Source organism: Stegastes partitus, unplaced genomic scaffold, assembly GCF_000690725.1.
Source record: "Stegastes partitus isolate 25-593 unplaced genomic scaffold, Stegastes_partitus-1.0.2 Scaffold2224, whole genome shotgun sequence".
Taxonomy (NCBI): domain Eukaryota; kingdom Metazoa; phylum Chordata; class Actinopteri; family Pomacentridae; genus Stegastes; species Stegastes partitus.
Window position 1 is genome coordinate 1 of NW_007579955.1, and position 27,770 is coordinate 27,770.

General features: G+C 45.1%; 1 protein-coding gene across 1 annotated transcript; it reads left to right on the forward strand.

The window, feature by feature from the left end:
• Positions 1-121: 121 nt before the first annotated feature.
• On the forward strand, positions 122-26,981 carry LOC103374368 (ubiquitin carboxyl-terminal hydrolase 34-like; the record flags this gene model as incomplete). The annotated part of the gene is made up of 53 exons (XM_008304445.1): positions 122-272; positions 385-485; positions 693-908; positions 1,528-1,653; positions 1,763-1,885; positions 2,313-2,396; positions 2,482-2,568; positions 2,708-2,908; positions 3,034-3,116; positions 3,202-3,242; positions 3,478-3,602; positions 4,923-5,075; positions 5,505-5,609; positions 5,739-5,833; positions 6,816-7,120; positions 7,910-8,073; positions 8,163-8,228; positions 8,491-8,637; positions 9,002-9,058; positions 9,494-9,571; positions 9,935-10,029; positions 10,128-10,300; positions 10,412-10,562; positions 10,694-10,772; positions 10,856-10,909; positions 11,016-11,111; positions 11,195-11,259; positions 11,663-11,738; positions 12,398-12,445; positions 12,562-12,627; positions 12,761-12,841; positions 13,037-13,122; positions 14,538-14,706; positions 14,894-14,968; positions 15,401-15,552; positions 15,645-15,798; positions 15,943-15,987; positions 16,160-16,264; positions 16,803-16,950; positions 17,540-17,844; positions 18,993-19,322; positions 19,698-19,855; positions 20,031-20,109; positions 20,461-20,587; positions 21,525-21,632; positions 21,941-22,045; positions 23,144-23,268; positions 23,442-23,565; positions 23,918-23,997; positions 24,111-24,251; positions 24,464-24,604; positions 24,709-24,865; positions 25,290-26,981. Coding segments are annotated over 53 exons (7,143 nt in total), but the record flags the coding sequence as incomplete, so codon positions are not given.
• Between the last annotated feature and the right edge of the window lie 789 nt (positions 26,982-27,770).

The window sequence follows — 27,770 nt, forward strand, 5'->3', positions numbered from 1 at the left end:
ATGCTAACCACTGAGACACCTTGCAGCCCCAAGCCAAATATGAATTAGAATCTTAATCTAAATGTCTACCTGTTACATCAGAGGATCCATCTTCATTTTACATGTTGCCGTGTCTTTCCAGATGACCATTGAGATGTATCCCAGCGATCAGGTGGCTGACCTGCGAGCAGAGGTGACCCACTGGTACGAGAACCTGCAGAAGGAGCAGATGAACCAGCAGGCTCAGCTGCAGGAGTTCGGTCAGAGCGGCCGGCAGCCGGGAGACTTCCCAGGTCGGCCCCTTTGTACGCAAACACACACCTCTAAGCCAATCAAACAGTTAGTAGGTCCACCTCAACCTCAAATCTTTGAGCTTGTTCAACAAATCTGTCATTTGACCTGCAGGTGGTTTGATGGGACCGGTCAGGATGATCTCCTCTGGCCATGAACTGACCACAGACTACGATGAGAAGACTCTGCATGAGCTGGGCTTTAAAGACATGCAGGTCACTCTCTGGTTCATCACCCTGTGTTTTGTTTTTTTTAGCAAATAATACAGCACAGTTTTACAGAAGTCTGAATACAAGTTGTCTTCGTTATCTTTTAGTTGTTGTTTCTTGTCTGGTACGTTGCAACAGACTATGCAGAAACTGATTAAAGGTGTCCAATGTAGATGATTCAACACTGAGCCATGATTGCTTGTTTGATCCCAGATGGTGTTTGTCTCTTTGGGAGCTCCACGACGGGAGAGGAAGGGGGAGGGCGTCCAGCTGCCTGCCTCCTGCCTGCCTCCTCCCCAGAAGGAGCACATTCCCATGCTGCTGCTCCTCCAGGAGCCACACCTCACCACACTGTTTGACCTGCTGGAGATGCTGGCCTGTTTCAAACCGCCCAGCCCCAACACTGAGAAGGTTCACGAGAGCCCAGAGGTAGGGAGCAGCCATGGACAGAACGTAGCAGGGATGGGCTGTGTACTGGTGACTGATTTATTATTGACCAGTATGAAACAAAAATGAATTAAATGATTGTTCTAATGATGGATTTTTAGCTCATAGTTACATCTGATAATGCTGGAAATGTGCTGCAGGATAGAGATGGCTCTTTAAAGCCAGTTTTGAAACAATGGTGACAATGAATCATACCTCAGGTCATCGTATATGTGAGTCAGTGACATGTACAGTAAGGAAGACAGGAGTATGTTGTCAGCCACCTGCTGAACAAGCAGAAAAAATGAATGAAACACCTTTGACCCCTCTGTGCATGAAGAAAGCTGCTGTCTAATGTACACTAAGTTTTCTTTACGTTTTTCACGTTCTCACGGTGCTTACTTATCCTCGTTTTTCGGTGTGAACAAAAATTGAATATCGACATCAGTAATATCGGTTATCAGCGATATCAGAAAACATAATATCGGATGTCGATATCGGCCAGAAGTTTTAATACCATGCATCCCAACATTTCACACCTCCATCTTCTGCTTTTGTAGGGTAACTTGTTATAGCCTATTTTTGGACCTTTACCAATAGCTTTCGTGTGTTTCTTATCCAGAGTGCACGGTGTGAAGAGCTTCACCTTCATGCAGAGAATCTGTCCCGCCGGGTTTGGGAGCTGCTGATGCTTCTTCCTACATGTCCGAAGATGCTGCAGGCCTTCCAGAACATCTCAGACGACACGGTCAGTCGCCTCGCTCAGCTGATCGCTCTCATTGCTCACAAATACTTGGCATCACTGACTGCGGCAGACGCTGAATAACTCAAGGTGTTATTTTTGTGTCTGTGTGTAGAACGGAGAGGGTCTGTGTTGGAAGGAGCTGCTGAGGATTAAAAGTCCCCACAAGCTGCTGTACGCTCTGGAGATCATCGAAGCTCTTGGAAAACCCAATCGACGCATCCACAGAGAGTCGACCGTGAGAGACACATGATTTCTTTTCTTTAAAAATCCCTTATCTCTTTTTGTTTTTTGTTGTTGTCCCTGTTTTACTTTGTCAAGACGAAATAAGAAAAAACAAGATCATGATAACAGCCTAGGATAACTTCAATGCAAGTTCTTTTTCTTGACTTTTTAATCTCTTCTTACGACCTACTCACGAAATAGTCAAGAATAAACTTTCATGATCAGAAGAAAATTTGTTTCACATCCTCAAATCATGATTGAATTAAGCGCCTTTAACTTAAAATTTTATGACACAAAAACAGACAACATCTTCATCCATGTGTATTTTGACCACCTTTTCAGGTATAATACAGAGAAGCTTAAAAAATAAAAAATAAATATTCCATTTCTACCTGGACCTTGTTTGTCGTGTGGGTTAAACCCTGTGTGTGTGTTTCCAGGGCAGCTACAGCGATCTGTACCCAGACTCCGATGACTCCAGTGAGGATCAAATAGAAAACAGCAAGAACACCTGGAGCTGCAAGGTACAGCAGACACAGCTGGAATGGAAACCCACCCAGTGAATAACTGCATGGATTGATTTTATACTTCTCTCAATTTATCTTTCAGTTCGTGTCATCTGGAGGTCTGCAGCTGCTCTTAGAGATCTTCAACTCAGGCATTCTTGAACCCAAAGACCAGGAGTCCTGGACTGTGGTGAGACAGCCAAAAGCATAATTTAACTTTAGATTTGACATGTTTTCATTTCACAGTACACATCAAGTTGTGTTTCTTGTGAACATAACTACAGACAGAATAATGATGTTTTTGCTCTTCCTAATGTTCTTGTCCACAGTGGCTGCTGGACTGCCTGGCCTGCCTGCTGAAGCTGATCTGCCAGTTCGCTGTGGACCCTGCAGACCTGGACCTGGCCTACCACGACGTCTTCTCCTGGTCTGGCCTCGCTGACAGCCAGCGTAAACGGGCATGGCCGGGCAAATCCCGTAAATCCACCGTAGACCACGGGAAAGGCCTGCACATTCCTCGACTGACCGAGGTACATTTTTCAAAAGTTGGAAAAACACACGGCTGACTGTAGGAGTGCTGCGCATCAGGAAATGTTTAGATGTCAGCTCTGGTTTTTGGGAGTTGATCAGCAGCTGATGTGTCTGTTATTTACAGGTGTTCCTCAGTCTTGTTCAAGGCACCAACCTGATCCAGCGTCTGATCAACGTGGCCTACACCTACGACAACCTTGCACACAGGTGAGCAATGCAGGAGTTCAAGAAATGTATTTCAAATGACCAAATATAGCAGAGGTAATTTATGTGTTTTGCTTTTCTCCTACAGAGTTCTTAAGGCCCAGTCTGACCACAGGTCTCGGCATGAAGGTGAGAGTTACCACACATTTAGGGGCTTTTGTGTTCCATGTTTTCAGACAATGCTAAAATTCTGAGATGAGGAAGAAAGACAAAGCTAGTAGATGAACTCTCTGAATACCATCTGTCACCACAAAGCTAATCACGGGCCAGCAGCCAGGATGAAAAGGAGGCCTGGTGCATAAGAAGAAAGCAGTCAGTCATTATTTATGTGTGGAAGATGACAGTGAGGTTTGTTTCCCTACAGTGACTCACTACTCCATGTGGCTGCTGGTGAGCTGGGCTCACTGCTCGTCCACGGTGAAGTCCAGTCTGGCTGACAGCGACCACCTCCACGACTGGCTGAAGAAACTCACGCTGCTGGTGCCTGAGGTGAGTCAGTTCATCCACAGCTCCTTCTCAAGTCTACAGTGATTCATTCAGGCTAAGCTCATTAGGAAGAGGGGCGTTTAGAGGCTGGTGATGCATTTTGTACGAGCTATTCTGGATGAGTGATGCTAAAGGGGGGGTTTAAATAGATTATAACGTGCATTACTTTGCTGTAATGGGCATTACCAAGGACGGGATTATTTATCCACACATGAGAACCTAAAACAGATTTTTTTATTTGGAAACAAAATTGGTTTATGTTCATAATTACTAAATTACATAACCTCGCTCTGGTGAGAGAGCTTTGTCTGCACTGCGGTGTGAGAAAGTTTTGTTGCCGTTAATCATGAGAAAGGAAATTTTAAGTTCCTTGAAAAAACCTGGAATTATATGTGCAACACTTTTCTTAGTTGACTCTGTACACTCAAGATCTTCTAATTAAATTTTCACTTTAGTCCCTGAACTTTGGCTACAAGGCGGTCGAAGTTCAAGTTCATTAGTTTATAATATAATAAAATAAGATCGCTGTTCCATCATGAAGTCACGTATCAGACGATAAGCACATCTGAGGATTCCTTTAATTAATCTGCTGCCTAATGTATAGACTTGTGGCGTATCTTTACTTTCAGCTGCAACCCTGGCGGTGTAAAAAGGACGTGGCAACAAATTAAGAACAAACATAAAAACATAATTCAAAGCGGCGTGGCTCATTAACGTATCCTACAAATACAAGCTTTAATGCTAAAGTCAGTTTACTGCTGTGGGCTGATGTTAAAATATGAAAAAGCTTTGACATTGCCTGTAGCCAACAGGAAAAAAAATGAATGAATGAAGACAGGAGCTCATAGAGATCCTGGTCAGGGGGCACTAAGGGGTTCTGCCGGTCCTGAAAGACTCTCCCACTCCTCAGTGTTCCCTCACAGTTCATGCTCTGATGTGTAGCGGGTCTTCTATTAATGCCGGTGATGCCATTTTGTCGAGAACTGCTTCGTTTTCTGCTCATTCTGAAGTTTAACGGGAGAGAACTGGTTTCCAGTGGAGGTGTTTTTATACCCAGTGATCTAAACCTCCAACATAACCTGCTGGTTCGCCGTTCAGCTAAATTACCGTGGTGATGTACCCCGGTAAGAAGCGAACCACCGTCGCAGGACTGAAAACCCAGGATTTAACCTGAAGTTACCTCACTAACCCTAAATCCTGCTTCATAGTACAGGCAGTAAATGTTTCATGTGTGAATCAGAACAAGGCCACTGAATGAGAGTTTAGGTCGACCCAACATTTTCACCAGTTTGTTGACGTGTGTGTTGTTGTGGTTGTTTCCAGCCGGCGGTGAGGCACGAGGCGTGTAACGGCCTCTACAAGCTCTCGCTCTCTGGCTTGGAGGGAGGAGAGTCCATCAACAGATCCTTCCTGCTGCTCGCTGCCTCCACGCTGCTCAAATTCCTGCCTGATGCACAGGCCCTCAAACCACTGAGGGTGAGTCTCAAACACACAACATCTCTGAAAGTTATGCAGACGTTCCTAGAAAACAGATGCACGTTACACATGCAGAAGAAAGACCAGTCTGCAAGCTACACTCTGTGTCAGCAGTCGTCAGCGACCTTGATCTGACTCAATTTGAGCTTTGCTACATCGAATCCAGTTTGTTTCCAAAACACTTTGTCTCTGTGGTGAGATTAATGCTGGAGACGCTGGGACACACTCAACATTCATCTGTTTGTGTTGGATCCCATCATGGCTGACACACGGTGCTGCACATTATTAACATTTACTTGTAAAAGTTAGAAACCCTGAATAGCCACAAACCAAATGTCCCAACAAACTCTGACGTCAGTTTCTAAGGATGCCACTGAGCATCGAATGTGTTCTGTTAAGGACGAGGTTGATCACAACGTGTGTTTACAGGTGGAGGACTATGAAGAGGAGCCTCTGTTGAGAACGGGCTGTAAGGAGTACTTCTGGCTTCTCTGCAAACTCATCGATAACATCCACGTTAAAGACGCCAGCCAGGTGGGAATGTCCGACTACAGCACTGATGATCATACCTGTAGCCAAGATGATGCCTTTATTGAGTAGCTAGTTGTGTGTTTCTGATTTTGTAATGAACTGGTGCTAGTATTGGTCTGTTTGAACTCACAGAAGGTCTCTCCCTCTCTGTCGCTGGCCGGCTCGGTGCAGACCACCCTGCTTGACCTGGACGCTCTCGCTCGACACCTCGCCGACTGCATCAGGAGGTCAGACATTCACAAACTGAACGTGTTTTTAGGGATTTTTAAAAAAATATTGTTGACAGTTCATACTGCTAATATTCCTCAGGATTGTAGCTTTTATAATCAAACTGCCTGACAAGTTTCTACGCCTTTACAGAAATGTCTCTTCACTTGATACCCCCCGTGATCAACGTCCCATAGAACCACAAAACCATGCATTAGTAACCCAGTGTCAAAAATGAGATTATAAAACAACAGAAAGGTTATTTATGTACTGTTGAGCTCAAATTTCTTCCCACTAAATTTTGATTTCTATTGAAAGGATCAAGGATACTTTGGTGTAAAGGATTCATCCATTTAGTGTTTATAGCTGCTTTAGTCTTAATTTGTACCTGTGCTGATTAAAAGCAGACACTCAATTAGCTGCGTTGTTTGTCGAATTCAATGATATGTGCCAACAGGCTGTCGTCAGGTGAACTGTAGAGCGTATCGTGTCTGTGGAGATTCCAGGTCGTGGTTATTCTCGTACATTAATCGTAGCAACTGGACTTGCTTGAGTTCCTTGAAGACGTTCCACCTCTCATCCAAGAGGCTTCATCAGTTCTGACTGACTAGTTGGGAGTTCCACATACTGATATCCTTAAGGAGCCATTAACACCTGAGTTTCAGTTGGGGGTTTGTTGCTCCTCCCCCTCGTCATGTAAGTTGTTAGTGCTCCCCCTGCCACAGTGGGGTTCGTTAGGGTCTTCTGTGGCTAGATGTAAATGTGGGTTCATCTTCTTGTGGGAGATTTTAGGACTGAACAGGTGAGAGGTGAAGCCTCAGACCTCCACCTCTGTTGAGGGATGGTCCTTCCAGTTTGACACAGATGGCTTCTTTCACCCCTCTCTTAAACCATCTGTCCTTCCTGGCCAAAATCTGTACATTATTGTCTTCAAGAGCATGTCGCTCACAGTGTGGGAGTTCACCCAGCCCTCAGTGATCTCAGTGTTCTTCTATCCACCAGCCGTGAGATCCTGGACCAGCAGGACGGGACTATTGAGGACGACGGCCTGACCGGCCTCCTGCGTCTCGCCACCAGCGTTCTCAAACACAAGCCTCCGTTCAAGTTCTCTCGTGAGGGGCAGGAGTTCCTGCGGGACGTCCACAACCTCCTCTTCCTCCTCCCCAGCCTGGCAGACCGCGCTCAGCCGAAGTGCAAGTCCCACGCTGCCAGGGCCGCCGCCTACGACCTGCTGGTGGAGACCGTCAAAGGCTCAGTGGAAAACTACCGGCTGCTCCACAACTGGGTCATGTCGCAGCACATGCAGGGTGAGGAAGCTGGCTGCCTCGTTTAGTTTGCTTTTTACTCGATATACGACACATTTTTAAAAAGACAGGGTTTTAATTGTAGTGCTTTTGATTTCAAATCATGGAAAACTTCTGAATTAGTGAAATTTTAACCAGTAACTGATCACGACTTTCATAAATTTTTTACAAGTTTCACATTGACTTTCACATTAGATTCAAATGGATTGAGTGCAGAAGGCATTTTATTCACTGAGCCAGAGAGCGTAATGAGCACAGTGTCCAGCTCTCCCGAAGCAACCAACTGCTGTTAAATGTTTGATTGATTTTGGCCAACAAGTTGAAGATAAACATCAAGTAGCTGTAGCTGGCAGATGCAGAGCGACCACTATGCAACAGCAGATAAAGTTGTTGCTATGGAAACATCCACCTAACGCAGAGGTCTGATCATTTATTTGAAAACGTGCTTTTGTCTGCCTAGTTATTGTTGAATTTCCCTGCAAGCTACACTCTGTGTCAGTAGTCCTCTGGACAATGATCTGACTCAATTTGAGCATTGCTACAGCGACTCCAGTCTGTTTCTACAAGATATTGTCCCACAGGTGGGACTAATGCTGGAGAGACTGGGACAGCCCAAACATGAACTCAACAGTCTAGTAAATACGCTTTTAAGTTACAACAGTGAACTAAAAGTGTCTGAAAAAGCATCTGTGGGTTCATTACTGCCACAACAGTCATGGAGCTTATCAGAACAGCCATTTTCTTCAAGAACACATTCAACATTTAACTTCCTTCTGTTGTTTTTTTCTCCAGCCTCTCACGCCCCGTATAAGTGGGACTACTGGCCCCACGACGACGTCCGCGCCGAGTGCCGCTTCGTGGGTCTGACCAACCTGGGAGCGACCTGCTACTTGGCCTCCACCATCCAGCAGCTCTACATGATCCCTGAGGCTCGCCAGGCTGTGTTCACCGCCAAGGTCAGTCCCTGCAAGAAGACCGAATCAGGGAAAAGGTGCAGATTTGAATCGGCTGTAGTTTCTCACCTTGCGTGTGTCTGTCTGTGCAGTATGCAGAGGACATCAAACACAAGACCACACTGCTGGAACTGCAGAAGATGTTCACATATCTCATGGTGAGTTTGGCATTTGTAGCCGCGACTGCTTTTATTGTGGTGGTTGATAACACTGTCGGGTTAATGTTGGTTGAAAAACAGTGAAGTGAGCAGCTGTTTTCCTCAAAAATATCAACTTATTTGTCTGTTCTTCTTCAGTGGGAAGCTATGTGTTTGTTGCAGGGAGCCACAGACTGAGAGGGGAGGTTACAGAGTGTTGTGCAATGGACTGATTTTTTGTTTTGTTTTGTTTATGTGTCTGTCCATATGTACGCGTGTTCAGGAGAGTGAGAGGAAAGCGTACAACCCCCGGCCGTTCTGTAAAACCTACACGATGGACAAACAGCCTCTTAACACCGGAGAGCAGAAAGACATGACGGAGTTCTTCACGGACCTCATCACCAAGATCGAGGAGATGTCCCAGGAGCTGGTAAATGCACACACCTTCACGTATACAGTGCCTCACATTACAGAACAGAGAGCACATTTATGACAGAAACACTGCACAGTTTTCAGGATGAACGTTATTTGCATCTCTTCTGCCATTTACCATGAACTTCCAAAATTCAGAAAAACATACAAAGATATATATATTTTTATTTGGCATTATTCCAATTAATAAAACATAAATAAAACATATAAGGAATGACACACAAAGCAGAGTTGTACAAAATAATAATGCTGTTAGACTTACACATTGAAAAGCATGAATATTAGTTCATCATGGTGACCTGTTGGAATAGAAATGTGATTTATCTATTAACTAATGGGCCTTTTCTGTCGTACGTTTACAGAAAAACACAGTGAAGACTCTATTTGGAGGCGTCATCACCAACAACGTCGTCTCTCTGGTGAGGACACGCCTCAACTTTGACTCAAAATGAAAAATATTGAATGTAGAAATAAAGTTTTTTGGGGGTTTTTTCCCCACATAATTGGATTATTTTAATCTGAGATGGACCACAAAGAACCTGTGACACTCCAATTTTTATCTTTGAATTTTCACAAGTTGTCGACTTTCCAGTTTTTAACCTGCTGTAAATATTTTGTGTATTTTCCTTATTATACATTTTTTCAGTATTTTTCTTTTTTTCTCTTTGCCTATTTTTTATTACACGTATAAACAAGTCATTTTAATCAATGGTAAATATGGGAGGTGTGTCTGAGGAATGCTTATCTCCATTTAGCACTGAGCTGAAATAGTTGAATTGAAGGCGCTAAGTCTTATGTGGATGTATTTCTCACTGTGACAGTTTGACTGAAGCTTTGTTTTGTCTTCCCCGTAGGACTGCGACCACGTCAGTCAGACCGCAGAGGAGTTTTACACGGTTAGATGTCAAGTGGCAGATATGAAGAACATCTATGTGAGTATTTTGTAGCCTCTCTGCTGCAACAACAGGACCAGACAGATTAATTGTTATATCGGGAGCAGATCTTTGGAAGCACAACAGGCACACTGATAAGCTGCAGAATACCCACCCGCCACCACCGCACGGCACCCCCAAATATTCCAGATATTCGTCATTAATTGGGGCCGAATAGCCGGAGAACAGAAATTGCTATTCGGACCAGCCCTAGACCCAATTATATTTGGTCTTTGCCAGTTGATTGACAAACGTAGAAGATGCTCATCATCATTCTTTGACAGATTTAGAACATTTTTGCTTTTTGTGACAGTTTGGACATTTCTTTCTTTGAAGCTTCTTTTTGTTGTTGTCATTCTTCAGGAGTCTCTGGATGAGGTGACCATCAAGGACACTCTGGAGGGCGACAACATGTACACCTGCTCCCAGTGTGGCAAGAAGGTCCGCGCAGAAAAAAGGTTGGAATACATCCAAATATGTACAGTCTAAATACATGCAAATAAAATGTACCTTGACCACAGTGTCCTCACCGTGTCCTACCTTCCTCCTCACACAGAGCGTGTTTCAAGAAGCTGCCACGCATCCTGAGCTTCAACACCATGAGATACACTTTCAACATGGTGACCATGATGAAGGAGAAGGTCAACACTCACTTCTCCTTCCCCCTCCGCCTCGACATGACGCCGTACACCGAGGACTTCCTGATGGGCAAAGGAGAGCGCAAAGAGGGTTCGTCTCAACAGTCTGCATCTTTGTTCTGTCATGGATAAATTTCAGTGAATGTCTTGTGAATCTATCATTGTAATTAAGTTGTGGAGGGGCGTCTGCCATGTGCTTCAGGTTTTCGGGAAGAGGGTGAGACGAAGGTCACTGAGAGCTATGAGTACGACCTCATTGGCGTCACTGTGCACACGGGCACAGCAGACGGCGGCCATTACTACAGCTTCATCAGGGACATCGTCAACCCACACGCCTACAAGAACAACAAGTGGTGAGAGCTGAAACCCGCTGCAGAGTCACTTCATCAAATCAGTCACTGAGACATTAAAAGCTTTCAAAGTTTCAGATTCATGTTTCTCATTTATGTAGTTGTGTAAAAATCGAGGCGAATGATTCTTGCAGGTACCTGTTCAACGATGCCGAGGTGAAGCCCTTTGACTCTGCCCAGCTGGCCTCCGAGTGCTTCGGTGGAGAGATGACGGTACAAACTGCAGCCAGATGAAAAATCCTGCCACTTCATGTCCTCTGTCATCTTTGATCTCACTCACTTTATTTCTCTTGCAGACTAAAACCTACGACTCTGTCACTGACAAGTTTATGGACTTCTCCTTTGAGAAGGTGAGGCGCTGTTGTCCAAGCTGTATTCAAATGACTTTTTTTTTTTTTTTCTTCAAATTGTCAGGTGTGGTAGAAAGTGACACTGAAATATTGTTTGGACTTTCAGACACATAGTGCCTATATGCTCTTCTACAAGAGAGTGGAACTGGAGGAAGAGAATGGGAAGGATTTTAATTTTGATGTCTCTCCTGATCTACTTGAGGTACTTGTGGTTCTCCTTTATTAAGTTTAAATAATTGACATACGTTCACATTTAACTTTTGAATATTTCTGTGTGTCTTCCAGTGGATTTGGCATGACAACATGCAGTTTCTCCAAGATAAAAACATATTTGAGCACACTTACTTTGGGTGAGTATGAAGTCTGCTATTTTGACAGGATGAACTCTTGTCAGTATGTCTGTGAATATTCTCAATCGTCCAGGTCGTGGTTATTCTGGTAGATTAATCGTAGCAACTGGACTTGCTTGAAGACGTTCCACCTCTCATCCAAGAGGCTTCATCAGTTCTGACTGACTAGTTGGGAGTTCCAGATACTGATATCCTTAACTGAAACTCAGGTGTTAATGACTCCTTCAGGATATCTGGAACTCCCAACTAGTCAGTCAGAGCTGATGAAGCCTCTTGGATGAGAGGTGGAACGTCTTCAAGCAAGTCCAGCTGCTACGACTAATCTACAAGAAAGAACTCTTGTCAGTCTTTATAATCGTGTTTATTCTTTCATGGTTGCACAACTGATTATTTCTTTTTTCAGGTTCATGTGGCAGCTCTGCAGCAGTATTCCCAGCACTCTACCAGACCCGAAAGCTGTTTCCCTCATGACTGCCAAGGTAAGAAACACAAGCAGTGTCTCCACAACCATTGCCGTGGGAAGGGCAGCCTGGTGTAGCGTATTGATTTGATGACAAGTTGTTAGGCTTCGTTGAAAGTGTTAATCTGTATGAAATCAAAGATGGATGGACATCAAACTTATCAACCACGGGGGAAAAGCTGGACCGATACTGTCAGTTTTAAAACAATTAAAGGAATAACCATTACAATTTTTGTTTCACAGTTAATCAATTATGACCGTGCTAATTGTTAAAGTTATTTCATAGAGCACAAATGCCAACAAGGTGTCTGGTTTTAGATTTGTTGCCCTCCTGAGTAGGTTTACGCTTTGGACAGTTGTTGGACGAAGCAAAATAAAAAGTTGGTGTGTCAGAAAATAACATTTCACCTTATGACATCCCAAAATCCACATTTATTAAATAAGACAATAGTCACATACAGCTGAGTTTATAATGACAGCATTAGTCCCAGCCATAGAGAAACCCACGTGCTGTTTTAATGTGCTGCCTTTAAAAACATCTTGTATGAGCATATTAACAACATCCCAACATATCACGGTTGTTTTACGAAGCTTTCTGAGATGTCACAAGAGTCACATTGGATGTTTGGAGTTCAGCTTCAAACACAAGGGACTTCATGTTTTCTCTTTTGCCTGCAGCTCAGCACATCGTTTGTCCTCGAGACTTTCATTCACTCCAAGGAGAAGGTAATGTACATCTACCTTTTGTCGTCTGGACACTTGAGACAGTTTTACAGGGGAAAGAAAAGGACAAAGTGACCGTTGCGTGTCCTCATGTTTTCCTTCTCCTCCGTTACCTCCAGCCCACCATGCTGCAGTGGATCGAACTTCTGACCAAACAGTTCAACAACAGCCAGGCCGCCTGCGAGGTTCGAGCTTTGCCCAGTATCTACCACGATGTTGTAGTTATTTTAGTGCTCCTCCAGTCATGTGTATTGTATTTTTAATTTAAACTGTATATTGTGAGGAAAAGAGCGTAGAACCTGTTTGTCTCTGTTTCAGTGGTTTTTGGATCGGATGGCTGACGACAACTGGTGGCCGATGCAGATCCTCATTAAGTGCCCCAATCAGATTGTCAGACAGGTCAGCTTTATTGCTACACACATTATGGACAAAGATAGAAAACAACAAAATGCCATGATTAACTCTGAACTATGATAAGATACCTGTTTTTTTGTTATGACACAGTTTCTCCCTGTTGACCTTGTTCTCTGTGCACCCATATGAATTTCCATCTTGATGTCGTCTCATGTCCGAACTGCTCTCTCCGTCTTCCAGATGTTCCAGAGGCTGTGTATTCATGTTATCCAGCGGCTGCGTCCGGTTCACGCTCATCTCTACCTGCAGCCCGGCATGGAGGACGGGTACGTGACGCCTAAAGGGGCCAGTTCGACAAAGTGATTTCTGCCTGGTTGCTCTGAGCAAAACCATTTCACCAAGAATTTCAGTATATCACTGATACCCCTTTTCCACCAAGAAGAACCAGGTGCTAGTTCCAGTGCTTAGTTGGTTTTAATCTAAGAACCGGTTGCTTTTCCATCGGCAGCAAGCCAAGTTAGAGCCACAACATACGTCACGTAGCCGTTTACCACACGGAAGTCCACACAGGACTCCAGACTGACTTTTTTACAGACGCGACCAATTTTCTCATTTGTTCGCACTTCTCACCTTGTCACAGGCAAAACATATGACCTGCTGAACATTTTCTTATTGATAGACTCTACAATTTCCGATGCTCCCCGAACGCCCCACATAGCAGGCTGTGGTTGCTGCTGTTGGTGGCTGCAGTACTTAGACCGGTGTGCGACCAATGATGACTTTAAAAAGAGTAAACCAGAGTGTTCTAATGTCAGATTTGTCCAAGAAGAAGCCGAGTGAATTTTTTCTCGTGCAGTCTTTTCTATGAACGGAATAAACGCACATGTAGGTGCGCTCCGTTTTTCACGAGAAGACCGTATTTCTAAGCGTAAATACTGCAGCACACCGAAGTTATAAAAGTACTGTTTTCCATCACTGTGGTGCTGCTGGTGGGACACAGTTGGACCGGATTTCAGGGTGCAACAGTTTGTTCAAAACGTCTGTGTGTCCGGGAACTCATTCTAATACATCCGTGATCGGACCAGAGACGTCCTGGTGAAGAACGACTCAGATCACCGCTTGTGTTTTCCATTCTGTGTTTCCAGCGGTCTGATTGGTCACGATAGCCCCGTCCCCAGCCCCTGACGTACTCTGTGCTTAGCTCTGGCCCAGCAAAGAGTTGGTGCCTGAAAAGCACCAGTTTTGACAACCTGGAGCCGGTGCTTAGGCGGTGGAAACACAAAGAACTGGTGCTAAGTCAGGCACTAGCACAGAACTAGCACTGGAACTGGTTTGGTGGAAAAGCGGTATCAGAGTATTATGACTTGGTGTTGTAGTTTGTCTTATTAGTGTTTTTATTGTACTTCTATTGAACCAATTTACTGTCTTTGCTCCAGTCCAAAGAAGAACACACGAGAGGCCCATTTTATATCAAAAGTAACCTGGATGACGATGTGTTTCTGCCATTAGTGGTGTGCGGCACAAACAGACAGTGTTGTGCCTGTGAAATCAGATGGCTATAGAGACCCAGACAGGAGCTGTGTGTCGCTCAGTGTTGCCGTCACTCTGGACTCTGAGAAAGATTTGTTGCTCCACATGACTGAAACACATGCTGAGTGGTGGAGATGTGTCTGATCACAATCTCCAAGTTATGCATAAACCGCCTGTGTCATGAGTCAAACATCTGCCCCTGTGTGTTCAGCTCTGACGACATGGATGGTCCAGTGGAGGATATTGGAAGCCGGTCCTGTGTCACCCGCTTCGTTAAAACTCTCCTGTCCATCATGGAGCACGGCGTCAAGCCGCACAGCAAACACCTGACCGAGTACTTCGCTTTTCTCTACGAGTTCGCCAAAATGGGAGAGGAGGAGGTGGGTCTACGTTAATGTCTGAATGACGTTAGTCCATAAAGTCCAACACTTTATCAGCTCAGTGTTGAGTCTTAGTTATTTTGTGTCCGCTTTTATTTTTAAATTCATTAAAAAGGTTCAGTTGTTTTTCCCTATATTGTATTTTTTATTTTTTAAATGCACCTATTTTGTTTGCCTGTGTCCACAGAGTCAGTTCTTGTTATCACTACAAGCCATCTCTATCATGGTACATTTCTACATGGGAACCAAAGGCCCTGAAAATGTAAGTTTACACAACTTGTTTGTTTATTGCAATATTTTTTTTATATTTCCAACTAACTAACTAAACCAAGGCTACGTTCACACTGCAGGACTTGATGCTCAATTCAGATTTTTTTGTGAAATCCGATTTTTTTGCGAGTTCGTTCACATTTCCGATTAAATGCGACTTGTATGTGATCTGCTGTGTGAACTTCATACGACCCAAAAGTGTCCCGCAGAGGACATGACGACGTCACACGCAGCGAAAAACTGGATCTGTGTTGTTCAGACTGTCATGAAAAGATCAGATACAGTTTGGATAGGTGCAAAAAAAAAATTGGGTTTGGGTCACTGAACGTAGCCTTACTGGTTTCCCGACTGATACACAATAGATGACATGTAGGTCACATAATTCTAAGAAGGAACAGACTAAAGGACAGATGTGTTCCACCAGCCTCAGGTGGAGGTGCTGTCAGAGGAGGAGGGAGAGGAAGAGGACGAGGAGGAGGACATCTTGTCTCTGGCAGAAGAGAAATATCGTCCTGCAGCTCTGGAGAAGATGATCGCACTCATTGCTCTGCTGGTGGAGCAGTCGCGCTCTGAGAGGTACGAGTACAGGCCACCGTTGTTTTCCATGCAGGTTTATTGACAAACAGGAATTCAAGCAACTCTTGGCTTCTCTTTCTGCTCTGCTCCAGACATCTGACTCTGTCACAGAGCGACATGGCAGCGCTGACCGGAGGGAAGGGCTTCCCTTTCCTCTTCCAGCACATCAGAGACGGCATCAACATCAGACAGACCTGCAACCTCATCTTCAGCCTCTGTCGCTATAACAACCGGCTGGCAGAACACGTATGTGTATTGGAAACAAATTTGATTTGAAGTAGAGGGTTGCTAGTGTACAGTTCTGATTTTAAACCTACAAGCGCCAACAGCAGCATAATCAACAATGGGTACCAAGTTTTTTTATGTGTAATTATTCTCCTGACTTTGCAGATTGTGTCCATGCTCTTCACCTCCATTGCAAAGCTAACTCCTGAGGTAAGCATGATGGGAACAAATAATAATTAAAACAACAACTTTTCAGCTTTTGTGTTTCAAGACTTGTACATCAGACGAACAAGTCTTGTTCTCTTCCGTTCGACTGTCTGATCCTGGTATAAAGGTAAAACACGGAGCTCTACATTTTGTTCTGTTTTTTTTTTCCCATCAGGCTGCCAATCCTTTCTTCAAGCTGCTGACAATGTTGATGGAGTTTGCAGGCGGACCACCGGGGATGCCCTCCTTCGCCTCCTACATCCTCCAGAGGATCTGGGAGGTAGAGCTGCTCTCACTGACGCTAAATCACAATACTGCATCTAGTGAGGCTGAAAATCTTTGAGAGGGATCCGGATGTCTTGTATCTAAATATTTTCTTTTACCTGCTGTTTATGTTTGTTTTTATTCAGTTGGAAAGTCAACCTGTGTCATCAAAAGTGTCATTTACTGTGTGATCAAAAGTTTGAAGGAACCACAAATCTTTGTTTTGCATTTTCACAATAGTTGCTAATTTACTTTTGATGAACCAGTCGAGTAACCGAGTCGATGCGGCTATAAATACAGCTACATATTTCCAACTCCTGAGTTCAGCCATTCTTATCCAGATCATAAGAATCGTTATGTACAGCTGGAAAGCATTAAATCATCAATCATGCTTTCATACTTTGTCCTCGCTGATGTAAGCAACAGAGATCACATTAAAGATAGCACATCAAAGAATCATAGATGAACACGTGAGCTCGCCAGTGTAGGACCGTTCCAGTGCTCATGAAACATCTGATGTGATCTTTAACCATCTCCTGTTTGCTTCCTGTCAGGTGATTGAGTACAATCCGTCCCAGTGTCTTGACTGGCTGGCTGTCCAGACCCCCAGGAACAAGCTGGCCCACAGCTGGGTGCTGCAGAACATGGAGAACTGGGTGGAGCGCTTCCTGCTGGCCCACAACTACCCCCGAGTCCGCACATGTAAGAGCCTCGGCACAACCTCAGGAGGGATGTTCTGTAGGAGTCTGTTTTCTTTTAACCCATTCCACACAAGTACAACTCAGCAGTGAAATCAACCCAACCAGCAGCTAAACTGACTGCAGACAGAATAAAAGCACGTCGTGAAACTTAGACGAGAGCTTCGATGTCATTTACAGACGGGTTAAGAAATTGTAATAAAACCACGATTAACTAAATGTATAAAACATTCAGCTTTGCTTTAGATACCTTAAATTAGACATGCATGAGAACATTTAAGAACAAAACACCCACTATTTTACTGTCTTCCATTTTTAGTTCTTGTTTAGAAGTGATATAGACTTCACCTCGCATTCTTTCACTATTCATTGTGTACCAACAGGAACAGGTGAAGCATAAAGCTGTGTGTGAACCATAAGAAATGAAGCCAAAGCTTGATTGGATCAGAGATTACTGGCTGTACTTGTTACTCTGACACACTAAATCGGTGTAATTAGACGGATTCAACAAACGATGAGCTAAGAGCCACCAAACAGTGAGAACAGCTGCTGATTTGTTCCTGATGCTAAATCAGTCCGTCTCCTCTCTCCAGCAGCGGCATACCTCCTCGTCTCCCTCATCCCCAGCAACTCCTTCCGCCAGATGTTTCGATCCACTCGCTCCCTTCACCTGCCGACCCGCGAGCTGCCACTGTCGCCTGACACCACCGTGGTTCTGCACCAGGTCTACAACCTGCTGCTGGGGCTGCTGGGACGCGCCAAGCTGTACGTGGACGCCAGCGTTCACGGTACCACCAAGCTGGTGCAGTATTTCAGCTTCATGACCTACTGCCTCATCTCCAAGACGGAGAAGCTCATGTTCTCTGGATACTTCATGGACCTCTGGAACCTCTTTCAGGTACGTTCATCTGTCTCTTATACGACAGACGGATAAGAATGAAATGACGTTTTTGGATTTATCCTCCAGACTTCCATCCATCCATCCATTATCTATACACCACCTAATCCTCACAAGAGTCGCGGGTCACCAGTCAATATGAGGCGACGGTGCTAACCACTGAGCCACCTTGCAGTCCTCCTCCAGACTTTTCTTTAAAAAATAAATAAATAAATCAGAACAAAATGCAGAACAAAACTCATTTTCTGTCTGGTTCACTGCCATCAGTGCATCCACCAGCAGCAGGCATCCCTGACAAACCCACTGGACACTTTCTGCTCAGCACCGGAAAGCAGACACACAGTTGGACTTCTTTCCTCTGTTTCGTAGTTATTGCAAATTGATCTTTGGGTTTGGATGGTTGGTCATAATCAATCTGAAGACGTCACAGAGACATGTCAGCTGTAAGATGTAATTAGCCTGCAGCTCAGCGAAAAAGTCCCTGAATCTTTGTCATGTGACTGTTGGCTTCAGCAGAGTCAGTAATGGGCAGTAATTTTGCCGAAAAGCACAAGAACTTCTAAGAGAATCTAGTGTAAATGATTAATTCTTGCCTACTTTTAAATTAAGAGTGCGTTCACGATAGGACCAGGCAGGGGCGGCACAAGCCATCTCGCTGATTTCAATAGCACGCTTTCCAAACCTGGCAGAATAATCAACTATGAAAATACTTCTCATATCCTATGTTAGGGCTGCCAGGTGACTCGGTGGTTAGCATCGTTGCCTCGCAGCTAGAAGGTCGCCGGTTCACGTCCCGGTGACACCCAGGATCTTTCTGCGTGGAGTCTCCATGTTCTCCCCGTGCAGCGTGGGTTCTCTCCGGGTTCTCCAGCTTCCTCCCACAGTCCAAAAACATGCTGAGGTTAATTGGTGATTCTAAATTGTCCGTAGGTGTGAATGTGAGTGTGCTTGGTTGTCTGTCTCTAAGTGTAGCCCTGTGATAGACTGGTTACCTGTCCAGGTGAACCTGCCTTCACCCTGAGTCAGCTGGGATAGACTCCAGTGACCCTAGTGAGGATTAAGCGGAGTATAATACATGGATATCCTGTGTTATTGTGACAAATAGGCCCCTTGTCTAAAACTTTTAGATTTTCTCTTTTTGTTTTCAGCCCAAACTGTCAGAGCCGGCCATTGCCACAAACCACAACAAGCAGGCGCTGCTGTCCTTCTGGTACAACGTGTGCGTGGATTGTCCAGAAAACGTCCGGCTGGTGGTGCAGAACCCCGTGGTGACCAAGAACATTGCCTTCAACTACATCCTGGCCGACCATGACGACCAGGAGGTGGTGCTTTTCAACCGTGGCATGCTGCCCGCCTACTACGGCATCCTGCGCATGTGCTGCGAGCAGTCGCCCGCCTTCACCCGCCAGCTGGCGTCGCACCAGAACATCCAGTGGGCCTTCAAGAACCTGACGCCTCACGCCAGCCAGTATCCAGGGGTGAGTGAACAGTCAGACTATGTGTTTTTAATCTGCTTTTTGCTGATATGGCAGGCAGTAGACGCTACATCAGTGCTGTGCTGATGTTTCCATCTTTAGATTTAATCAGAATTTCATTTGCAATTCCTGTGCTGTGACAGAGATTTGAATTGTTTTGTCAATTTTTCAGAGTATATTTAACACAACATTCATTTGGATGACTCAACAGAGAAAACAACAGAAAACCCAACCAAACATGAAAGCAATAAAATTAGTTTTTGTTAATAAAACAGAAAAATTAATCAAAAGGACATCAATCATTTGTTGATGGAAGACAAACCTCCGCACACAAACGAGCAGCAATAGAAGATAATGAATGAATCTGTGCTGTTTCAGGCGGTGGAGGAACTGTTCAACTTGATGCAGCTGTTTGTGGCGCAGCGAGCCGACATGAGGGAGGAAGAGGTGGAGGATGTGAAACAGTTTAAGAAAACCACCATCAGCTGCTACCTGCGCTGCCTGGATGGACGCTCCTGCTGGACCACTCTCATCAGGTCAGGACGCTGTGAGGCCACATGTGTGTGTAGTCCGGTTAAGAAGCACACGAGAAAGTCTGATGATGGTTATATGTTGGTTCTTGGTTGTAAATTCTCATCTCAAACTTTAAAGCTTGAACATTTGCTCAGTATTTTCCTGCTAAAGAATGTTTGTGTCTGCTGGTCCTGGCAGTGCCTTCAGAGTTCTGCTGGAGAACGACGAGGACCGGCTGCTGGTGGTCTTCAACAGAGGACTCATCCTCATGACTGAAGTATGATCCAAATCACCTCCTAATGTTGAAGCTGTTCAGTTTGCATGTCATCATTTTACAAACAGTCTTTCGTTCTTTTGTTTCTGCACAAAGCAAAAATAACGTTAAAAGATGCATCTAAAAAGGATTTACAAGGTTGTATTAAAATGAAAGATCTCATGATGCTATAAGAGCTTCAACAAGAGAGTAAAGTTGTCTTTGGAGTGCAAAGTATGAACATGAATAAACTGTCCAAAGTTGGATTTAATCAAATTCTCAAGAATTTTATCCAACAAAAGTAGAAAGTCTCTGAGGAGACTCTGTAAATGCATGAAGTAACGACATGCTTGACGTCCGTCTGTCCCCCCGCAGTCCTTCAACACTTTGCACATGATGTACCACGAGGCGACGGCGTGTCACGTCACCGGAGACCTGGTGGAGCTGCTCTCCATCTTCCTGTCTGTCCTCAAAGCCACGCGGCCGTACCTGCAGCGCAAAGGTCAGACCGCCTCACTGTTAGCAGGAAGAGAAGGAAGTGTGTATGATTCAACAAGGGGTTAAGATTTGTAGCCAGATTTCATTTGCTGATGTTACATCTGCAATGCATGTGTTGTTTGTTACTGTACTTCAAACAGAGCATCAGCGAGCCACACTCAGGGATGTACAGTGCCGAGGTTGCCTCTGGGTGACTTTTAATGTTTCCTTGCAGCGTCTCGTCACTGAGTAGGAGAGCATCACCACTTTCACGTGCTCACTTTGGTGTAAAAGACGACCTTCCTGAACTGAACAAACCTCACAGACGACAGAAATCTGCACAAGCAGCCCATCAGCTCACACTTCTCGTACACAAATAGCAACACGTTTATCGTTTCATGGTAGAGTCGACTACCTGGAAATAGAAATACAGATATCAGTGACGTCATTTTTTGCTATTTGTGGAACACTTTGACTCGTCGGCCTCATTCTGACCAGTCCACACAGCAGCTAGAGACATCTGTAGTTTAGTTCTGGCTGCTCACAATAGCTCAGAAGAATTGAATTACAGTATCAGCAATACACATCTAATCTACCCGACTTGCTGTGTGCTTGTGCCTGTTGTGATGAAGCCTTGACGTGTTGCTTTTTGGACTCGACACACACAGCAGCGTGGCTCCGTAAGACAGAAGCATGAAGTGGTTTTTAGAGCCAGGCTTGGTCGTACAACTGCAAGAGTATGTTGCTGACAAAAACTAATCGGTGTGTGACAAATTCATAGCCTCGAGTGGGTGGATGTCGCGTCATTGGTTACTGAAAATTCTAGAGTTGGTCGGATGCAGCGCCCCGACCCGCCTCCAGTCTGCGTGGAGTTCCCAAAGTTCTGTATTGATCCAGTAAGCAGTTCTACACGGTGCAGATGTGTGCTGACTGGGCAGGTTTTTCTGTTTCATGTCACCCAGATGTGAAGCAGGCTCTGATCCAGTGGCAGGAGAGAATCGACTTCGCCCACAAGCTGCTCACACTCCTCAACTCGTACAGCCCTCCGGAGCTCCGTAACGCCTGTCTGGGTAAACCCTCATCTTCAGCGCCTCTCTTCTTTAATATAGCATTTACAGTCAAAGTGTACACGCTGAGGGATTTGCACTCTTTGGCCCTTGAGGATAAAACATTTGCAGTTACAGCTGAGATGGGTTCATAGACATATAAACACCATTTATGGGACGACGTTCTAATCAGTGCAAACAGTGTTTTTACTTTTTTACAGCACCAGATAATCACTGACTGACTGTAACTGAGCCAGCAGCTGGTTTTCCTGAATGTGTTGGAGCTCGGAGGTTTAAAAGCATCCTGTAACGTGTCGTTCTGCTTGTTGCAGATGTTCTGAAGGAACTCGTTCTGCTGAGTCCACATGACTTCTTGCACACTCTGGTCCCGTTCTTGCAGCACAACCACTGCACCTACCACCACAGCAACATCCCCAGTAAGTCTCCTCCTCATCATCTGTTCACCTTCTGTCCATCGTCTGTCTCAGTGTGCACGTCCTCATTGTGTGTCAATAAACAACAGATCATTATTTAATGAAGCTGTATCGGTTTGTCAACATATGATCCTGTCTTGACTGAACTCTGCGCCTCAGCCTGCTTCCTGAATGTAGAAATGTGTTCCACATTGACAGCTGACTCTGGCAAAATTCGCTGAGCCACGTGTCCTTAAATCCTCACATCTCTTTCCTGTTATAAATGATCAGTTTAGGATGTGGCCTATCGGTTTAACAGTTCTGATCGTCACTGCCGATGTTTAAAAAATAAAACTATGCAGATAGCAGCTCATATCCGCTGCTAATCAACAGTAATTCTATGAGCAACCTGACGACAGAACAAATGAATTCTTAACATACACCACATGTGCAGCTCTCAGACACATGTTCAGTGATGTATCCTGGGGTCATTGGGTGTTTCGGGTCTCGCAACATCAAACACCCTCTCCCACGCGACCCAGACAGGGCTGATCAAGCCCCGACTTCTCTCTGAGTAGCTTGTGTTGTCCACGGATCACCCCGCTTGATCCACAGCCATCTTGACGCCTTTTCAGCAGCATCTGTGATGTTCCTGATGGCCGTCCTGGTGTGCAGTTCCTTTACCTCGAGCATCTTGAGGGCCCTGACTGGCCAACGAATCCTCTGCACCCCACCTCAATGGGGTTCCACCGGGTCCTCCAGCCCTTGCTTCGGCATTCGCCTGCCAGCTCCTCATACTTGGCCCTCTTCCTCTTGAAGGCCTCCTCCATGTGGTCTTCCCAGGGAACAAGCAACAAATAAAAATGGTTTGAGGTAAAAGAAGAGTCACCGTGTCCCACAGAGTGAGACGTCTTCTCTGGAGCTGAGCAGGAGTCACATTCTTCAAACGAAGCTTTTCTCACCGTTTCAGTCTTTTAAATTGATCACATTAATAGTTTGGGAGCAAAATCTGTGGCAAATATAAAAGGCTACAGCTGATAAATGCTTGATTTGGATATCTTTTTTTAGATTCTTCAGGTAATCCTATGACATGAATAAACGTGTCTGTCCGTCTGTCCACAGTGTCATTCGGCCCCTACCTGCCGTGCAGAGAGAACATCAAGCTGATGGGAGCCAAAAACAACATCCGACCTCCGAGACCAGAGCTCAACATGTGTCTGCTGCCCTCTTTGGTTGAGAGCAGCAAGGTGCGTTCACCTCTGTCACGTCGCCTGTTAAAGTCCGACACTGTTTTACCACAAACACAAAAGCGATTTTAAAACTTCTTTGCTTGTCTCGGTTTTCTGAATCTGCTCTTCTTTGGCTCTTTAAAACCAGCAGCGGCTTGATGATGATGGTAAACTCTGTTTGTGTGTCTCAGGGTAAAGACGAGGTGTACGACCGGATGCTGCTGGACTACTTCCTGTCGTACCATCAGTTCATTCACCTGCTGTGTCGTGTCGCTATCAACTGCGAGAAGTTCACCGACACACTCGTCAAACTCAGTACGTATCTGTGTGTGTGTTTGTTTTCATTATTCCCTTGTGTTGCCATTAATTGCTTTTATTGCAGCACGATGCAGTTTTATGGGACGTTATGTTGTCATTCTAACGAGGAATCGACTGATATTTGAAGCCAGGCCTGAAACGCCGATCATCGGTCATCCTATAATTCTGACATTTGTTCATCAGTGACTCTTTAAAAAGCACTTATGAGGACAACGGGGAAACAATTCATAACTATATGATGAATGATGGCAAAAGTCACAATAATCCATAAATGTATGTCTGCAAACATCCAGAGGGATTCACATATCATGTTACATATAAACACTTTGTCCTTCTCTGCCTCTCCCAGGTGTGTTGATAGCATATGAAGGACTTCCTCTTCATCTCGCCCTTTTCCCCAAACTGTGGACCGAGCTCTGCCAGTCACAGGTACAGCTGCATGCTTCTGCTTTTTGTTGATTATCATGTGACCTGTAGTTTCTATCATAGAAAACCTCGTTATTTCACAGCAACAACTCAGAGTCTTCTTTCTGTACTTTCAGTCTGTTCTGGCTAAAACATGCGTGAAGCTGCTGTGTGAAGATCCGGCCTTTAGCGAGTACATCAAATGCATCCTGATGGACGAGAGGACGTTTCTCAACAATAACGTGGCCTACTCCTTCCTCACCTGCTTCCTGCACAAGGTACAGTTCTGTCAAGGATGTTTTTTTTATTAACCACAGTAGTAGTAGTGACTTACATCTAATGATTTTAGTAAATTACAAGGAAATATTCCAGACAATAAACTGGACAATACAGGAGAACAAACATGAAGCCAAATGTCCAGGACGTTCCAGTTTCTTCAAGGTGTTTTGTTGTTGAGGGAAATCTAACTTTTCTAATCGTGTGTCTGTAGGTCCAGGTGCTGTCGGGTCCCAGCTGCTCCAATCTGATCGGCGTTTTGGTCACAAACCTGCTGAGCGAGCAGAGCAGCCTGCAGCCTGAACTGGCCGCTCACCGCCTGGAGCTCAACAAGACCAGCGGCCTGCTCAACGCTGTACGAACACACACACATACACACGACACATGTTTCAGGCTCAACGGCGCTCTCCTCCACAAGTGTTCCGCTCGTTCATTCCTTCATCTCTCTCTCTGCTTCAGGACCTGAGGGCGTTGGTGCTGCTGCTGTCCGTCCAGCCGCCCCAGGCCGTTGACCCGGCCCTCTGCCCCGCCCTGCAGGAGCTGCTGGGTCGTTGTCGTGCGTGCGTCCAGCAGCGTAGTGCTCTGGAGCTGGAGGCCAAAGACCACAAGGCCAAAGGTACGGCACACTGGATTCACCTCATCTTCCTCCCACATCCTGTCAGCTTTAAACCAACACCTTGACTTAGGAGAATCCACGGCCTCATTAATCAGCAGTGGGTTTATCAATAACAAAATGTACTCAGGAGATGTCAGGTCCTGATAGGGCGGCTTTTAATGGGCCCGTAAGCAGATCAGATTACATGTCAGGGAACCACAGTGATGTTGTTATACTTCACTTACAAAACAAGAGCTTTAGCTGTTGGGCATTACGCATCACCAGAACTTTTCTCATGGTGCCCCGTTGCTAGATAAACTCCCACAATGCTCTCTGCTCGCTGAGAGTCAGAGTGTTAAACAGTGAGAGGTACCGAGTACTACAGCTAGCGTCACGTCCTTGGTCTTCTGTCTTACCGGTTTGTGTATTTTTATTTGTGTGTCAGCTGAGGACGAAGGTGCGACGCCGGTGAAGCGGCGGAGGGTGAGCAGCGACGACGACCGGGCCGGAGACGCAGCGGCTCCGGTCTGCGTGGCCTCCACCTCCTCCGCAGCCCTGCCCCCCTGCAGCGAGCCCAAGACGGACCACCAGGAGGCGCTGACGCCCACCAGCACCTCGGACACGGAGACGCGAGACTCCTCCTCGCTGATCGACCCGGGAACCGAGCAGGACCCGCCCTCTCCCGACCCCACCCCCGCCTCCTCTGGAAACCTGGACTCCTCCCCCAAAGAGGAGAAGATGGAGGCCTCTTCGTCGTCATCTTCCTCATTCTCCTCGTCGTCCTCCTCTCTGCTGCAGGAGGCGGGGGAGGGGTTTGTTCAGGGGGAGGAGCCTGAGCCGCCACAACACGTGGCGACGGGCGAGGAGGAGGAGGCGGAGCAGCGAGAGGGGAGGAGGGGCGAGGCGATGTCTACCTCCATAGAAGAGGTGAAGGAAGAAAAGGAGGCGGGCTCTAAACCCAGCAGCAGCTTGGTCCCGCCCATTTCAGAGGATGCTGCCTTCCCATCAGCCCTTGGGTTGGTGGGGGAGGGGCCAGACAGCTGCGGTGGCCACGCCTCCTCCTCGCAGGTGTTCCCGAGCGCCGGCCCCCCACCCGACATGCTGGACATGCTGTACAGGACGGTGGAAGCCACCATCGCCATAGTTACCAAACTGTCTGTTAAAGGCCCGCCCTCTTCATGACATCATCAACTCACAGCCGCCATGAGATCTTAAACTAATCTTTTATGTTCCTTTAATGTTTATTTTTCTCTTTTTAATCTGAATTCCGTTCAGTGGAAGCAAACTTTCTCTGTTTTTTTCTGTTCCTCCTCCTTCTTCTTGTTCTTCTGCTGTTTTCGTGCTGCTGTTCGTTGCCTTCTGCTGATGTTCAGTCGGTCAGTTTTTCCAGCTTCAGTGGCTCCCGCTGTGTCGTTTCGCTCTATAAAGCTCCGACTCCACGCACAGCCGACCCCTCGTTTGTCAAATAAAGAAGAAAAAAAAAAAAAACAGAAAAAGTCGTACAAGCTATAGCACATTTTTTCAAAGGGCAAAAAAAAAGTTTGTTTTGTTGTTTTATTTTTTTTTTTGTGTGTGCGTGTTTTATACTGATTTGAATTTGTTTTGGAAAGTGATTTTATTTGTTTGAGGTTTGCTGTAACGGGGAAAGGTTTACAGAACTTTTGTCTCCTCTGTATGTAATTTAATTTTATTGCATTTTTACTGTGTATAAAAATGGTCGTCCTCTGTGCCAGTTTTGTACTTTATGAACGAGGCAAAAGAAAGTTGCCTTGAGTCTTTCTGTGGTTTAATTATCCAGAAAATAAGTTTACCTGTAAATTATGAGAACCACAAGAAACTTGATTCTGTAAAGAATCCTCTCTAGTCATTGCCTGAAGGTGTATATGAAAACTATATAAATATATATATAAATATCTTTATATATATATGACTATATAAAAGTGGTGCTTTATTTGACTGTGGTTGAAATAAAGCCCCCATGTTGGACCAGCTGGAGCTTTTATTTTTACTGAAGTACATTCCATAATCTATTGTTTATTTTTGCTTCTTCTGCTGTGTTCTGATTTTCTTCTGATTTTATTTTAATAGAGAATAAATTAATAAAACAGTTTTAATATGGAAGAATTATGAACTGAAATCCCTGTGGAGCTGTGAGGTTTTATTTCTGTCCTCCGTGCAGCGTCGGCATCGTTCCAGATAAACGCAGGCTGCGTTCTTCCTCGGCAGCGTCCGGGGCCTGCAGGGGGGATGTACGGCGAGTCGGATGGATCAAAACACGTGGTGATCGCGAAGACGACGCGAGCGCACATCGTAGTTTACATACAATCAAATGTATTCATCCCCTTCCATTAAACAAAAAGGCAAAATCCACAAGTCACTCAAATAACTACAAACTGAAAAAAGTAAAAATAAATATATATATATTTTTAAAGAATCACATTCACAACATGGTTCTGACCAAAAACTAAGGTTGAATAATTTGGGGAAAATATCTCTGCATTGTTTTTCTGACAAATATGATTGGATTTTTTTTTCAAGTGTGGTATTTTATATAATTTTTTAGGCTTTTAATCTTAATAATTAACTAAAATCACGCCATAAATAACACTGTAGGGCAGGGGTCTCGAACTCCGGTCCTCGAGGGCCGTAATCCTGCAAGTTTTAGATGTTTCCTTCTTCCAACACACCTGATTCAAATGATCAGGATCGTTATCAGGCTTCTGCAGAGCTTGATGATGAGCTGATCATGTGAATCAGGTGTGTTGGAAGAAGGAAACATCTAAAACTTGCAGGATTGCGGCCCTCGAGGACCGGAGTTCGAGACCCCTGCTGTAGGGTTTTAACCGTGACATTTGAACTTGTTTGGTTAATTCGTACTCTTATTTTTCGACAGAGCTGATTTTAGATGTGCTGTATAAAGCTTGTT